This window comes from Geotrypetes seraphini, chromosome 9 (assembly GCF_902459505.1).
Source record: "Geotrypetes seraphini chromosome 9, aGeoSer1.1, whole genome shotgun sequence".
Classification (NCBI taxonomy): Eukaryota; Metazoa; Chordata; class Amphibia; order Gymnophiona; family Dermophiidae; genus Geotrypetes; species Geotrypetes seraphini.
The window spans coordinates 160903257-160920339 of record NC_047092.1 but is presented as its reverse complement, the minus strand read 5'-3'; the positions used below and the strand labels follow the sequence as shown (position 1 = coordinate 160920339).

The following is a 17083-nucleotide window of genomic DNA, read 5'->3' as shown; positions in this document are numbered from 1 at the left end:
CACAACGAACTTTATGTCTTGATCCGTACAACGAACTTCGTTTCACACAACGAAGTCGCCCGAGCTGCATCCTTCCGCGCAGGCACTGCGCTTAACTGCCCTCTCTCCGCCTGGTTCCCTCTTGCCCCCCCGACTCCCCGACACGATCGGGGCAAAAAGGAGCCCAAGCCCTCTTGCCCCGCCGATTCCCCAACTCCCCACACAATATCGGGCCAGGAGGGAGCCCAAGTCCTCCTGGCCACGGCGACCCCCTAACCCCACCCTGCACTACATTACGGGCAGGAGGGATCCCAGGCCCTCCTGCCCTCGACGCAAACCCCCCCTCCCCCCAACGACCGCCCCCCCCAAGAACCTCCGACCGCCCCCCCAGCCGACCCGCGACCCCCCTGGCCGACCCCCACGACACCCCCAACCCCCTTCCCCGTACCTTTCTGTAGTTGGCCGGACAGACGGGAGCCAAACCCGCCTGTCCGGCAGGCAGCCAACGACGGAATGAGGCCGGATTGGCCCATCCGTCCCAAAGCTCCGCCTACTGGTGGGGCCTAAGGCGCCTGGGCCAATCAGAATAGGCCCGGGAGCCTTAGGTCCCTCCTGGGGGCGGGGCCTGAGGCACATGGGCCCAACCCGACCATGTGCCTCAGGCCCTGCCCCCAGGAGGGACCTAAGGCTCCCGGGCCTATTCTGATTGGCCCAGGCGCCTTAGGCCCCACCAGTAGGCGGAGCTTTGGGACGGATGGGCCAATCCGGCCTCATTCCGTCGATGGCTGCCTGCCGGACAGGCGGGTTTGGCTCCCGTCTGTCCGGCCAACTACAGAAAGGTACGGGGAAGGGGGTTGGGGGTGTCGTGGGGGTCGGCCAGGGGGGTCGCGGGTCGGCTGGGGGGGCGGTCGGAGGTTCTTGGGGGGGGCGGTCGTTGGGGGGAGGGGGGGTTTGCGTCGAGGGCAGGAGGGCCTGGGATCCCTCCTGCCCGTAATGTAGTGCAGGGTGGGGTTAGGGGGTCGCCGTGGCCAGGAGGATTTGGGCTCCCTCCTGGCCCGATATTGTCGGGGAGTTGGGGAATCGGCGGGGCAAGAGGGCTTGGGCTCCCTTTTGCCCCGATCGTGTCGGGGAGTCGGGGGGGCAAGAGGGCTTGAGCTCCCTTTTGCCCCGATCGTGTCGGGGAGTCGGGGGGGCAAGAGGGCTTGCGCTCCCTCTTGCCCCGATCGTGTCGGGGAGTCGGGGGGGCAAGAGGGCTTGAGCTCCCTCTTGCCCCGATCGTGTCGAGGGTGCCAGGGACCACACGGAGTCACCCACCGTACCACCCGATTCGGGTAAGCGCAGGTATCGGTGGGTGGCTTATTTGCGGGGGGGTGCCTTATTTTACATTTTTTTCTAAAAAGGGGGGGCTGTCTTATTTGATGGCCCTGCCTTATCATCGGGGAAACACGGTAGAAAAAAAAAAAAAAATGAACAGTTAAGTCCCAGTTTTTGCCGCTGAGACTCTGCCCTCTCACTGTAAAATTAGACTCTACTTAGTCTGTCTTTAAATTTAAAAAATGTGTGTTGTTTTAAAAAACAATTATGTTTTTAGATGTATCTAAATAAAAATAATAACCAAAAATTTATCTTTTTTTATGTCATCTTAGCATATTTTATGCTACAGAACGAATTATTTTTTTTAACATGTATTGTTATGGGAAAACGCGTTTCACATAACGAACTTTTCGCATAACAAACTTGCTCCTGGAACGAATTAAGTTCGTTGTGTGAGGCACCACTGTATAATGTGCACTTATCTCTGCCAACATCTGGGAGCCTGACCCGACATGTTTCGCGCCGTTGCGCTTTATCAAGGGTCTCCCGAGGTGGCTACTGTCATCCGACTCCAAATGTAAGCTTTTAAAGGTAAATGCACAAGAGCCAATGATGAAAGCCACCACGTAATTTCTTCCCGCGTTCAGAATCCTAACAGCGGTGGAGTGGTGGGACTGAGGCTTTTGCATTTAATCAACTATTACTCTATGGAAAAAATTTTGGTATCTAGTCCCATTTCTTACCATTAAATCATTGAAGTATTTTGTTAGCATGATTTTACTATTTAGCATTCTGTAGTAATTTGGCTTGTTCAGTTTTCTCGACAGTGGAGAGGAGGGGAGGGGGAGGGGAGACAGAGGTTTTGTTGATCCTTGTTCTATATTATTTGTGATTTATAAAATGACAATTGTACAGAATATTGTTTTTTTAAATACTTTAATAAAATGGTTTCAATATAAAAATCATAATTCGAGGCTTGTGCGTATGGGATCAGAGTTCTCGGGGAAGGGGGCAAGTTTGTCCCCATGTCATTATCTACGCGCAACTGCATGGGGAAACTGTTAACATAGGCATTTAACCTAGCAACAAGCACAACTTATAGAATAGCATAAGTCGTGCACACTGTATGATGCACTGAGGCATGCCCACTTATGCCCATCGTTAAGTTATTAAACATGTGTCCAAATCTATTTTTGGTAAGCCAATGCTACCTTAAGGCTACAGACAAGCAGCACAGCTCACAAGACTGGTAGGCTGGTACTTTTTATGTTTTTATATTAAGACACCAAGGACCCCATAAGACCCCTGAGCAAAGCATTTTTATTTTCCCGAAACACGGCCCATGTTGGGCCATTTTTATTGTATTCATTATTTGGTTCTATCCTGTGGGTCACTTGTGACTGTATACCCCCTTTGTGTATTGTTATTGTTTTTACATGTACTGAGTGTAATGAAAGCTTCACTCAGCTTTCAAATCTAAAAAATCACCAGAGGATCCACGTGGGAGATAAGCCATACACATGTACTGAGTGTAATAAAAACTTCACTGATAGATCAGGACTAAAAAAACACCAAATGATCCACACAGGGAACAAACCATTTACATGTACTGAGTGTAATAAAAGCTTCACTCACCTTTCTTATCTAAAAAGACACAAAGAAGGGCATAGAGAACGTAGAGAGGGACATAGAGAAAGTAGAGAGGAACAAATTCTTCAAATTTTCAAAAACTACAAGAACGAGAGGGTATTCGGAAAGATTAAGAGGGGAAAGATTCAGAACCAATGCTAGGAAATTCTTCTTCACCCAAAGGATGGTGGACACCTGGAATGTGCTTCCAGAGGGTGTAATGGGACAGAGTACAGTTTTGGGGTTCAAGAAGGGATTGGATAACTTCCTGAAGGAAAAGGGGATAGAAGGGTATAAATAGAGGATCACTATACAGGTCCTGGACCTGATGGGCCGCCGCGTGAGCGGACTGCTGGGCATGATGGACCTCTGGTCTGACCCAGCAGAGGCACTGCTTATGTTCTTATGTACTTATGTTCTTAAGTTATTTGAACGCTTATTAAACTACAAACCGGTACATCCAATCTTCTGTTCCACAATTTTTTTTTTGCCACCATAAAGCTGCCTAGAACCACTCTGGAATGAAAACAGCCCTGAACATTTGTTTCCTGTCACTACATGTAAATCTAAATCTAAATAAATCTAAATAAATAAATTATTGTTCAGCTACAGTTAACACACTTTAGTCCTATGGCACTATCTTGTGTACATGAAAAAGTTCTGACACCTTCCTTTCTATATCAATACTGTGAGACAATCATGGAAGAGGAAAACCTTACCAAAACCTTAGAGGTGCCCACTTTCTCTCTGATCTCGCGAATACACTCTATTTCTCGGTTTTCAACTGTAAATGTACCACTGCATCCCGCAATGTCATAGAGGAAATTCTTCAACATTGCTTTTCCATTCTCTGTCAGGCCAACTTCAGGATGAAACTGCACTCCATACAGTTTTTTTTGCTTCATTTGCAATACCTTCAAAGAGGTAATAAGAGGAGTTAATTTTTAAAAGAAACATTTGTTTTCCCTTCTTTGAAGCTATTGACTTAAAGAAGCATTTCAATATCACATGCCAAATACCTATATTGAACTGACTGATCAGGGTATGCAGCACTATACCTCTAAAGCCTTTTTCTCATTCTTTATCTATAAGAATAAAGGTGAGTAAATCAGGCCCATAAACCCTTTCACAAAATCATTTCAGCTTTACTCCGAGTGGTGGTGGAACTGCACTTGCAACACAAGTTTTACTGAAAAGAAAGAATACTGCAGAGGCTACTGGCAACCTTACAGAAAATGTATATATCTAGAGCTGTATCTATATACATGTATATATTTGGTATCTTATTTGCACTAAGTCAAATCCAAACTTTTGTGCAGAGTATCTCCCTTCATGATTGCTTTCTCCATCTTAAGGAAACGTAAGTACTTGAATCTGTCTGCCAGTCAGGTTTTCAGGATGTCCACAATGAATATTCATAACAGAGAGTTGCATGCAGTGGAGACAGCAAAAGCAACCCGACTATAAACAATCTCTTGAGTACTAAAAAAAAAAAATTCCTTGTTTTTTGATATGGTCAGGGAGTCGCAGATCCATGCAGATCTGTGCAACCAAGTTATCAGCTTCACATGTTGCAGTGCCTATGCTCTTCCTACACTGGCTTGGACCCCGAGTGACGTAAGCTTAAAATAAAAGCTACATACTCGGCTTAGGTCCTGGCAAAGTGCCTTGCACAGCTGAGGTGGCTAACATGTGAATAAATACTGCAAAAAAGTAGATGTATTCCTTGTACTGCTAAAAGTCTTAATAACCATAGGACATTCTCAGTCTCCTCTTTGCATACAGTTTTATTCCATTGTGTAACAGATTTTTAAACTAAGGTTTGTGCTGAAAAGTATAGCAAATCTACAGCAAACAAAAGGTAGGGCTCCAAGTCAGAATACAACAACAAAACGAAAGCCACATTGCATTTGCACTAAGTATCTTAGAAAAACATACTGCAACCACATACCTGCTACAATATTCCCAGATTGTGCAACTATCTTGAACCCATCAGCAACTTTGTCTACACTGTCTCCATGTGTGAGCAGCACAACCTCCTCCTTCTTTAGTCCCCTGAAGAAAAAGGATAATAAAGTCCCATAAAATCCAACAGGGAAATTTAAAGTAGTAACTGAGCATGCTTTCCTTTACTCTGAAAGACAGCATACTAGCATGGATACGACCAACATGAAACACCTGTAAAGAAACAAAATATGAACTCCGGATTACAAAAATGTTCTGCATAAAGTGTCAAGTGTTAACCACTTTCCTGTCAAAAGGTAAGAGCATCCGTTGCAGAGCTTAACAGTAAGGAGGAATAAAAAGCATGGCTACATGTTAGCATTTCCATGACTTCCCACTGGTAATTAATGTGGCAAACCGTGCACAGAACACTGAGAAGGCAACAGAATTTTAAAACATGAAAAGTGAGATACATATACATTTAGGGACAAATTCTATAAACAGCATCTCAATTGTAGGCAGCGGTAGGCATCCTACCACTGTCTAACTAGCCAGCTAAACTAGCCTGTGATGTACTCTGGAGGCAGAGTGGAAAACCCGGAATGGATTTCTTCTGCAGCTTATGCGAGTAGTGGGAAATAACCCTATGGTTTAGAATGTCACCTATTGCACTGAAAATACATTTAGGGACAAATTCTATGAACGGCATCCCAATTGTAGGCAGCAGTAGGCATCCTACCGCTTTCTAACTAGCCAATCGGGACGCACATTTAAAAACCAAAAACAAAAACGAGGCACATCTGTCGCGAATACAGGGAAGCACATAGGAATGCTTAAGCTCACCCAAGGCTGGGTGTGATTTCGCCCGGAAGTGACCTTGGGCAAACTTAAGCAGCCCTAGGGCCGCAATAGACACCTGAAATGTAGGCCACTGAAATGTTGGCCTACATTTCAAATAGACGCGGCCACTAAACTGATTGCAGCAAGGAAATCACTCTGCTGCGATCAGCTGACCAGCCGCAGCAGAGAACACCTAAACCCTACCGCAAGTCGGCTGGCAGAAAGGATGACCACTCCCTCCTGCCGCCACCCCTGAACTCCCACCACCACTGTCCAAGGTGGGAGGTATGCCCAATCCCTCCTGCCATCATCCCTGAGCCCCCCCCTTGAAGTCCCCCGGCAGAAGAGATGCCCACTTCCTCCTGCCGGAACCCCCAAAACAGCCCCTGGCAGGAGGTATGTCCAATCCCTCCTGCCACCACTCCTGAAACAACCTCCAGCAGGAGGGATGCCCAATCCCGCCCCTGAACACATGACCCCCCTAACCCTGACCCCCCCCACCCCCCATGTTCTCTGGGAGGTGCCTATTAAAGATATTTATTTATGTACTGAATTTTTATCCCATCTCCCAAAAAAGCCACAAATGGGTTACAGAGCAACATACATAATGTAAATCAAAACATAGCAGCATATATAGTGAACACCAATAAAGATCAACATACAATACAAGCCAGCATACACTATAAAGGAGACAGAGGGTATGCCATACCTGAAGAGTGAGCAAGAGTTATCAATATTTATACTGAAGACTCCATCTTCTCTTACGTTCTTCTTGTGCACTGTGCCTCCAAATACTTTATTCATCATCTGTCAAAGGAGAAAAAATTAATTTGCATATAGCAAATGGGGTGGGGGGGAGTACATTTAAATTTTCTCTCACCAGTCTAACACATTTTTACCATGCTGCACTGACTTTACTTTAACTGCACTGGTTGAATTTGATTGTAATGCTATTCCATCCACTTGTAAAGTACTATAAACAAAAAAAAGCAATCAGCTTTACTATGGTCCTTGTAAGGTCACTGTCCATTGTGATACTAGTACAGTCCCAATGAGAAATAGTAACTTGTGTTCCTTATATTCTTACAACACCTAAAAGGCACTCATATTTTGCTAGCATGAAGTACCTGACCCACAAGGTCAATATCGCTATATGACATTAAGGCTTTCTAATCGCCGGCCACTGCGCTAAAAGCTCCGATATTCATAGGAATTCTATGAGCATCAGAGCTTTTACTGCAGTGGCCGACAATAAAAAAGGCCGATATGGTTTGATAAGAGGGAGCCTAAATCTTTTAAAAGAATTACATATCAAGTAAACAAAATTTTACAACTGCAGTTTTGTGCCCTACTATCCCATTAGAATTGTTTTCTTGAGAATCTATGCATTTACAGTGTATGAAAGTGAAAAGCATTTTCTTGCAAAATAATCCATAAATAGCACCTGCATGCCATAGCATATTCCCAGGACCGGTTTACCAATGGCAAATATTGCTGTGTCAAACCAAGGAGCATCTTCTGCATACACTGAATTTGGTCCTCCCGAAATTATAATAGCCCTATAAGTGAACAGAATGCATAAAAAAGAATATTACAAACCTTCCCTATAAACAGCTAAGCACATACAATAAGGCCCTTGTTATAATATCTAAAATTTATTTATTTTTCATATTTATATATCGCTTGTAGCCTAAACGGTTTACATTCAGGCACTGAAGTATTTCTCCCTATCTGTCCTGGTGAGCTCACAACCTGACTAACGTACCTGGGGCAATGGAATGTTAAGTGACTTGCCCAGAGTCACAGGGAGCAGCGCTGGGCTTGAATCTGCAGGGTGCTGAGGCTGCAGCCCTAACCATTAGGCCACTTCTCCACTAGGCCACTTTCCTCAGAGTTCAGATTTTATCCTTTTCAGGATAAAAAGCATGATATTGTACTTCCTTCAGGACAATTGCAGTCATTTCTTGCGAGAATGAAAAAGAACAGCTAATAGGAGAAAAAATGTGCAAGAGGCAGTTGTACAAAATGCCTGCTTTTGTCCTACATGCCAATGTGCTCTATAAACCTTAAATTATTACAAACCTTGGTGGTAAAACACGATGCAGTAGGTAGTCTAGGGTGTTGGATTAAGTATATTTACAGAGGATGGTAGAAAATCAAAAGAGAAAGCCAAAAAAAAGGAACTGCTCCTGACTTAGTTCACACTACTTCTATAGATGGGAAATATCCTTAGATATTTGGACAGACAGAACTAGACAATTGATTGGTCTTTTTTACCTACATTATCTACTATATTGTTCTGTTACTCTGATCCCAGCTGAAATTTTTTTTTACAAAAAGGCAGAACCTGGTCACTAGAAGGTAAAATTATGGTCTTACCTGTTAATTTTCTTTCCTTTAGAAGCAGCAGATGAATCCAGACTAGTGGGTATAGCTCACATCGACCAGCAGGTGGAGATAGAGAACTGATTAACAGTTGGCCTTAAAGCCTGGTGTTCCTCCTGTTGATTCAGTTATGCATTTTGCCCAAGCAGCCCGAAAGGAGCATGAGCATCCACAAAACTTCATTCCAGTAGAAAATGCGCCACTCATAAACTAAATAATACAATTACCAACCATATCCCAACTGAACCAATAAACAAACACCCTACACACCTACCGTGCACCTGGGGAGGGGCTCTGGATTCATCTGCTGCTTCTAAAGGAAAGAAAATTAACAGGTAAGACCATAATTTTACCTTCCATAGCAAAGCAGCAGATGAATCCAGACTAGTGGGATGTAGCAAAGCAAACTCAAACCGGGTGGGACGCCAATGCCGCTTCCGCCAGCACTGCCGCGCCAAAACTGGCCTCCGCACGGGCCGCTACGTCTAAACGGTAATGCTTCGAAAAGGTATTACCCGATGACCAAGTGGCCGCCCGGCAAATTTCCTCCAAAGACATCCCCCCGGACTCCGCCCAAGACGTAGCCAATGCCCGAGTGGAATGAGCATGAAGGTGCTCCGGTACTTTCTTCCCTGTCAACACATAAGCCGAAGCAATCGTCTCCTTGACCCAACGCGCAATGGACGCTTTAGACGCCGCCATCCCCTTGTGTTTACCCGCGAACGACACAAAGAGATGGTCCGACCGACGAAAATCATTCGTCACCCCCAAATAATGGAGAAGCATCCGCCGTACATCCAGGAGACGCAAAGACAAAAATCGTTTACCACAATCCTCCTTCCGGAAGGACGGGAGGAATACACTCTGGTTCACATGAAATGCAGAAATAACCTTAGGCAGGAAGGACGGCACCGGCCGCACCGACACCCCCGTCTCAGAAAAACGTAAAAAGGGTTCTCTGCAAGAAAGCGCCTGAAGTTCCGACACTCGCCTCGCCGAAGCCATCGCCACCAAGAACACTGTTTTCAGCGTGACATCCTTCAAAGTGGCCGCTGCCAGGGGCTCAAAAGGTGCCCCCTGCAACCTCCCAAGGACGAGTTTAAGATTCCAGGAAGGACAAATTTGCCTTACCGGCGGGCGGATATGGTGAACCCCTTTGAGGAAACGGACCACGTCCGGCTGCGAAGCTAGCGACGCGCCAGCCACCCGGCCCCTGTAACAGGCAATGGCCGCCACCTGAACCTTTAAAGAGTTATAGGCTAATCCTTTCTCTACGCCTTCCTGCAGAAAACAAGAATAGCCGGCAGAGATGCATGGAAGGGCGCGATTCCCTGTCGTCCGCACCATGCATCAAAAATCTTCCAGACTCTCGCATAGGAGGCCGAAGTCGAAATCTTCTTAGCTTTAAGAAGCGTGGCAATCACCTGTTCTGAATAGCCCTTCTTCTTTAGCCTTGACCGCTCAAGAGCCAGGCCGTAAGACCAAAGCGGGCCGGATCTTCCATCCAGATTGGGCCCTGAGTTAGTAAGTCCGGAGTTACCTGGAACGTCACCCGATCGCCTCCTGAAAGCTGAATTAGATCTGCGTACCACGGCCGACGCGGCCAATCCGGAGCTACCAGGATCACCCTGCCGTGAAAGAGAGAGATGCGTTGTAACACCCGACCTATCATGGGCCAAGGCGGGAACACATACAGAAGGGAATTTGGAGGCCATGGGAGAGCCAACGCGTCCACCCCCTCCGAGCCCTTCTCCTTGCGTCTGCTGAAGAAGCGAGGCAACTTCGCATTGCGGGACGAAGCCATGAGATCCAACTCTGGCAACCCCCAACGACGGACTAGCAGGCCGAACACTCGAGCAGACAATTCCCACTCGCCCGGATCTAGAAGATTTCTGCTGAGGAAGTCCGCTTGCACGTTTTCGTGACCTGCAATGTATGCCGCCGACAGAAGCGGAACATGCCCTTCTGCCCACCGAAACAATCTCCTTGCCTCTTCGGCCAACTGCGGACTCCGAGTGCCCCCCTGACGATTGACATATGCGACCGCCGTGACACTGTCCGAAAAGATCCTGGTCAGCCTGTCCTGAATCAGGGACTGAAAAGCCCTCAGCGCCAGCCTGATCGCTTTTAATTCCAGCAAATTGATGGGCCACTGGGCTTCCACTAAGGACCACACTCCCTGCACCGAAGCTTGCAGGCACTGGGCCCCCCAGCCCCGCAGACTGGCATCCGTTGTCACCACCACCCAATCCGGCATGGCCAACGGCATGCCCCGCCACAGGTGCAACTCGTGTAGCCACCACTGCATGCTGCGAGCCGCCCGAGGACTCCATTGGAGACGCACAGTGTAGTCCAGAGAAGCTGGGGACCAGCGAGAGAGAAGCGACTGTTGTAAGGGCCTCATGTGGCCCCAAGCCCAGGGGACCACCTCCAGAGTCGCTACCATGGAGCCCAGAACCTGCACATAGTCCCAAACCCGAGGTCTGGGCGACCCCAGAAGTAGGCGAATCTGAGCCTGCAATTTCTCTCCCCGGTCTCGGGGTAGAAATACTTTCCCCAGAGCAGTGTCGAACCTGACCCCCAGATGCACCAAAGACTGCGACGGGGACAGAAAACTCTTGGGAAAGTTGACGATCCACCCCAATGACTGAAGGAGAGAGATTACTCTCTGAGTGACCGACAAACTCTCCTGTCTGGACGAGGCGCGGATCAACCAGTCGTCTAAGTAAGGGTGTACCCGAATCCCTTCCTTGCGAAGAAAGGCTGCTACCACCACCATGACTTTGGAAAAGGTGCGGGGAGCCGTTGCCAGGCCAAAGGGCATTGCCCGAAACTGATAATGCTGGCCAAGAATCGCAAACCTCAGATACCGCTGATGCGGAGGCCAGATCGGGATATGGAGGTACGCCTCCTTGAGATCTAGGGACGTGAGGAACTCTCCCGGTCGTACAGCTGCAATGACCGAGCGTACCGTCTCCATCCGGAAATGGCGAACATTGAGAAATCTGTTGACCACTTTGAGATCCAGCACCGGTCTGAACGACCCCCCCTTCTTTGGTACAATGAAGTAAAGAGAATAAATCCCGCGGCCTACCTCTTCCGGGGGCACCGGTACCACTGCCCCCAGATCGAGCAGCACCTGAAGAGTCATGCGGACCGCGTCTCCCTTGGCCGCCCCATGGCACGGGGACACCAAGAAAGAATCTACGACGGGAGAGGCGAACTCCAACTTGTACCCTTCTCGAACAATGTCCAACACCCACTGATCTGACGTGATTGTGGCCCACTCCGCCTGGAACGCCGAAAGCCGGCCCCCTAAGGGAAAGGCGGAGGGAGCCAAGCCCCCGTCATTGCGGAGTGCGATTCGCTGGGGTACGCGTTGGCTGACCTGAAGAGGGTTTCGTCGTACGAAAGGAACTCCTCTGCTGAAACCTAGGTCTCGACGCAGAGAAAGAACCAGATGCAGCTCTGAAGAATGGTTTACCAGACCTGGATCGCCTAACATCTCTGAAGCGCGGTCTAGACGATGAGGACCTCACCGGGGGCCTAGCCCTATCTTCCGGTAAACGCTGTGTTTTGGTATCCCCAAAATCCTTCACCAATTTATCTAAGTCCTCTCCAAACAATAAACCTCCTTTAAAAGGGAGTCTCACTAGCCGCAGCTTGGATGCTGCATCTGCCGCCCAATGCCGGAGCCATAAGGATCTGCGCGATACCACTGAAAGAGACATCTGTTTCGCAGACGCTCGAATAATGTCATATAAGGAGTCTGCCAAATAAGCCAAGCCTGACTCCAAATCAGCCAGTTCCGAAGGGACAGAACCTCCAGACTCCATTAAATTATCGGTCATCCCTTGCGACCACTGCAAACATGCTCGCGCCGCATACGAGCTGCAAATTGCGGCCTGTAAGGTAACTGCAGCTACTTCAAAGGACATTTTTAGTGAAGATTCAATCTTCCTATCCTGCGCATCCTTTAGCGTAACCCCCCCTTCCACCGGCAAGGTAGTCCTTTTAGTTACCGCTGCCACCAAAGCGTCCACCCTAGGTAACCTAAACTTGTCAAGTTCGGTCGGGTCAACCGGATACAGGAGCCGCATGGCCTTTGCCACTCGTAAACTGGCCTCCGGCGTATCCCATTGCGCCGCGATCAGCTCCTGCATGGCTTCATGCACCGGAAAGGACTTAGGTGGCTTACGTGTACCTGCCATCAGGGGGTTACCTGACACTTTAGCATCTTCCTGAGAGATATTCAAACCCTGCAAACGCCAGCTCCTCTCTATGAAACAGCCGGAGAGCGGAAGGATCATCAACTTCCCTACCCGGGGGATCCTCAGCTTCCCAATCTAAGACCTCACCTTCCTCCAAAGATTCAGGAAGAGAGAAAGGGGATAAGGGAAGATTACCTTCTGCGTCCACGGTCGCGAGTCTGCGTTTCTTCGCCCCCTGCGACCGCCCAGGCGACAACACAGGACCCGTAGTCGGTCCGGCATTAGCACAGGTCAAACCCGTAGAGGTAGAAGGCCCAGGGAGGGACGGACAGGTCACCGGTACCGACTGGGCCGGCTGCGAGCCCTGTAGCAGAAATGCTCGGTGCAACAACATAATAAACTCAGGTGAGAAGGAGCTCACCCCCAGTAACGCTGAACCGCCCTGATCAATGCTTGGGCGCGCAGCCGCGCCGTCCCCTAGCGATCCCGGCTCCCCGACTGCCGCTGACCTCCCCTCAGCCGCTGAAGAGCCTTGCAGCCCCCCCGAGTCGACCTCGAGAACCGGGGACGTAGACCGTGCCTCGCTGACACGGGAGATGGCTATCTCACAAGCCTGCAGGAAAGCGTCTTCTGCCGGTGTATCCAAACACCCGGCAGAACAGAAGCCCGACAGTGCTCTGCGCTTCCCACAGCGCGTGCACCGCTGAGTAGCATCCGCTGCCATCTCTTCAATCGGCGAATTCAAAACTTTTTTTTTTTTTTTTTTTGCACACACGCAGCGACACGCCGCCGACCGCCGACTCCGCCCCCCCGCTACCGCGGTCTACGAAAACGAACGACCGACTACTGAACCATGAGGCAGAAAGCAACAAACTTACTCACCAACCGGTCCCCCGCTCAAACTGCAGCCAGGTTACAGCTGGTAATTGCACTGAAAGCCACTCGAACACAGCATGGCTCAGCACAGGCAGGAAGTCGTTTTTTTTTTTTTGTTTGTTTTTTTTTTACTGGAATGAAGAAACCAAAAAACAAAACTCCTGCAGTGGCCAAAGAACCCGCTCAAACAAACGGAGGGGAGGGTGGAGAAGGGACCTGGGAGGGCCCAGGTGTAGCTCCCAAAGCCGGCACCGCTCAGCCAAGCACCCCTGTCCTGCTGAAGAGAACGAGTCTCAACAGAGGAAGCCACAGGAACACCACCTAAACCGGCCCCAGCCAGAATCCAGGAGCTAGAGAGTAAGCTCCATTCCTGCTGGGAGATAGAGCAAAACTGAATCAACAGGAGGAACACCAGGCTTTAAGGCCAACTGTTAATCAGTTCTCTATCTCCACCTGCTGGTCGATGTGAGCTATACCCACTAGTCTGGATTCATCTGCTGCTTTGCTATGGAAAAACAAAATTACTTTAAAAAAGCTGGATGCACAAATTTGCATAAAATAGATGATTATAAAGCTGCAACTAAGGTCTGTATAACTGCTTTGGAACTAAAACTACCCACCCAGGTACATGAAGCAGCTGCAACTCGGATGCCCACCTAATCTTCACAAAGCTCTTATTAGACTTGTTTAAACAGGACTTTTGCTTCCTCTGATCCTGCTGTGTTCTTATGCTGTACCTTCCTACAACAAGCAATATGCATCCTGAAAAAGTGGTTCAATAGAATCAGCATTTATCACCAGGGAAATGAATGTCACAAGCATATACACCCAAATGTACAAGAATTTAAAACATTTGGTAAAGTTCCAAATCTCCTATTTGTCATCACCATACATTTTTACTGCTGCCATATACTTTATTTAAGAGGACTGCTTCCAGAACAAAGGTGGAGCATCAGGAGACAATTTTTAAATATGCTTTTAATTCTTTGTAAGCAATCACATCATCCCTGTGCTGGAAGGGGCATAATCTGCAATTAATCAGGCCTGTGACATTTTGATGCTTTTTGAACCATTGGCTCTAACAAACTCTCTTGGTCTTTTCACTTTTCAGGACAGAAGTGCTTTGTGATACAACATGTAGAAGTTAGGTCACAACCGAGTTCTCTAAACAAAGTTAGACCTCCACTATTCAAAATCCACACATACCACCAGCAATGTGACACGAGATGCTTTTAATTTAATTTAATTCTTATATACTGCTAATAACCGTGAGGTTTCTAAGCGGTTTACAAAAATTATGCATTAAAGATACAATAAATAAAAACTAAATAAATAAGATAGGTACTTGGAAATTCCTTAACTGTCCCAGAGGCTCACAATCTAACTAAAGTACCTGAAGAAACAGTATGAAAAATAAAATAAAAAGACAGAGGTAGAGATAGAGATAGAAATGAAATATTCCAACAAGTAATGAATAAATAATTTAAAGATAGAATTAAAATAATAATTAAAATAAACAAAATAGAGATAAAAATAAGCATAGAGAGAAACAGAAACACACTCCAAAAAAGCATCAAGATTTTTGACTTGTAATTATTATGATCATTTAACACCAGATCTTAAATGCCTTTCCGGAATACATCATATCCCTATCCCTCTCCATACCCACCTCCATCTCCACCCCGATTCACTTCAACCACCATTCCCATTCTATTCTTTAACTGTCATCTGGGTCCCGCGTTTCCTCCAAGAACAGGCGACATCTCTGGCAAGGTAATCTCCACCGCTGCCGCACATGATGCGAGATCCTCAGAGGTAGACCCTTTGGAATGGGGGAGGAGTAAAGATGGTGTCGGGTACCCTGCTGGAACGGGCTCCCGAACCGACCATTGGTCTGAGCGTCGGACTGCAGCTCTCCTTTGTTGGCTCTCCCCTACTGGAATGGGGGAGGAGTGAAGATGGTGTCGGGTGCCCTGCTGGAACGGGCTCCCGATCTGGCCACTAGTGAAACTGGCAGTTGGTGCCAAGCACCGTCAGCGCTGCTCCTCCTGTAGTTCTCTCCCCTGCTGGAACGGGGGAGGGGTGTAGATGATGCTAGGTGGTCCTAATCTGCTGAAATCTCTCTCCTTCACTGTGAATGAATCCATAAAGTTTCAATATTCAGTTTTTTAGGATTAATTTCTCATGCCCACCTTATTCCTAGGAAAATTCTGTAAAAAAAAAAAATTAATTCATGTGCACAATACTGCAAAATTCTGCATACCCTATAGGCACTTTTTTAAAGTTTTTAATGCAGATTTCCCTCCTCAGGCTGGATATTCTCCAAGCCAATTTCATCTTGAACCTCTCCCTAGACTTTCTCTCCATTCCCCCGCAGGCTCAACTCTCAGCTTTCTATGTTCCCTTTCTAGGCTTGACGCCCACCAGTTCTATCTCTCTCTGCTTCCTAGTTCTGCTGCTTCCCACCAGCAGCTTTATTTCCTTCACTCTGCATTTCCATAGTATTCTCTCCCTACCCCATTATAGAAACACCTGAGTTCTCTCCCTCCCTTCCCACAGCATGCTCACTGTCACTCTCTATCATAGTCCTGATCCTGCTATAGCAGTACTTATAAAACTTTCTGAGGCCATGACCCCAATGTTGCCAACTCAGAAAGTAGGCAACCACCAGAGGCTACCAATACTTCTGCTCACATCCCTCTTGCAGCATTTTGGCCAAAACTGTCTTCATCCCCTGCCTTCTGTGGAGGTCATACGGCTCTTATTATTGCACAGGCTCACTGGGAAGATTCTTTCTTGTTCAGTTATATTCCAACCACAACTGAGTATTTTGCAACATCTTTTAGAATCATGACCTACAGTTTGGGAATTCCTGTGCTATAATCTCTTCCCCTTACTCCAATCTGTGTAATCTACCTCTTTTCCTCCCTTCCCCCACTGATCACATCAGCATGGAGAATGGAAGGGCATTCAAACATCAGGCCAAGTCGTTCTCCTCTTCTGACTGGGAGAGGGGGGCTGCAAAAGTAAAGGAGGATGTAACTCAATATGCAACAATTCTCGTCTTCCTCTTACAGAGGGATCACTTGGGAGATTGACTGAAGAGAATTCAAACGTTGGAAGCCTCTTTGTCTTTCAGCTGCACTGAGGCTTCTTCCTTCTGGCCACAGGAGCTGCTGTCCCTGTCTTCTGGTCCCCATGCCAAATTCTGTGAACTATATTCAGCAAAACATATGATTTTCAATGAGAACATTTTCTCATCAAAGAATGCAGGAAATTAAATGCACCAGACTATAACTCACATTCTATAAGTCAGTAAGAAATTTCAAGAAGAAAATATCTTTACCGCACAAGCTAGGAACCTAATATAATGGTCTTCAAAGACTGACTGATCCATGGAAGCACACTGAAGCAGCCTTAAACACAGAACATAACAGCAAATAAGACCTATCTAGTCTTCCCAATTTATTTGATGCATTAATATACACCTCAGCTGATATCTGACTTTCCCTGCTTAGTTCATGCTTCCTTGAATTCCATTAATAATCTACCTCCACTGGAAAGCTCTTTATTCATCTATCCCTATTACCTGTTCCTTTATAGCCTCCCGCTGTGACTTATTCTAGAACTTCCTTTTTAATGACCATTGGTCTCCTCCACCAGAGGCTTCCTAGAGGAAACTGGCAGAGGCAGCCATAGGAAAGTCAGGAAATATGTTGCAGAAAAAAAAGCTCTCTCATCACTTTAAGGAAGTTCACTGAAGTTCCCTTTGAGCAGTGCTGCTACAGCCTGACTTTCTCTTCCATGAGATAAAAGGAGGCTATGGAGAGGGAGATATACCATATTTCCCCGCATATAGGCCGCCCCAGTGAATAGGATGTAAAAAATGCCTATACATGTTTTAA

At 47.3% G+C, this 17083-nt stretch overlaps 1 protein-coding gene across 1 annotated transcript in view; it reads right to left on the bottom strand.

Moving 5' to 3' along the window:
- Nucleotides 1-17083, bottom strand: part of GMPS (guanine monophosphate synthase) — a 96690-nt gene that overhangs the window by 63199 nt on the left and 16408 nt on the right. Inside the window, 5 exon segments of the mRNA XM_033958614.1 lie at nt 3642-3818; nt 3820-3836; nt 4874-4977; nt 6416-6513; nt 7151-7265. Coding sequence (XP_033814505.1) covers nt 3642-3818; nt 3820-3836; nt 4874-4977; nt 6416-6513; nt 7151-7265 — 511 coding nt within the window.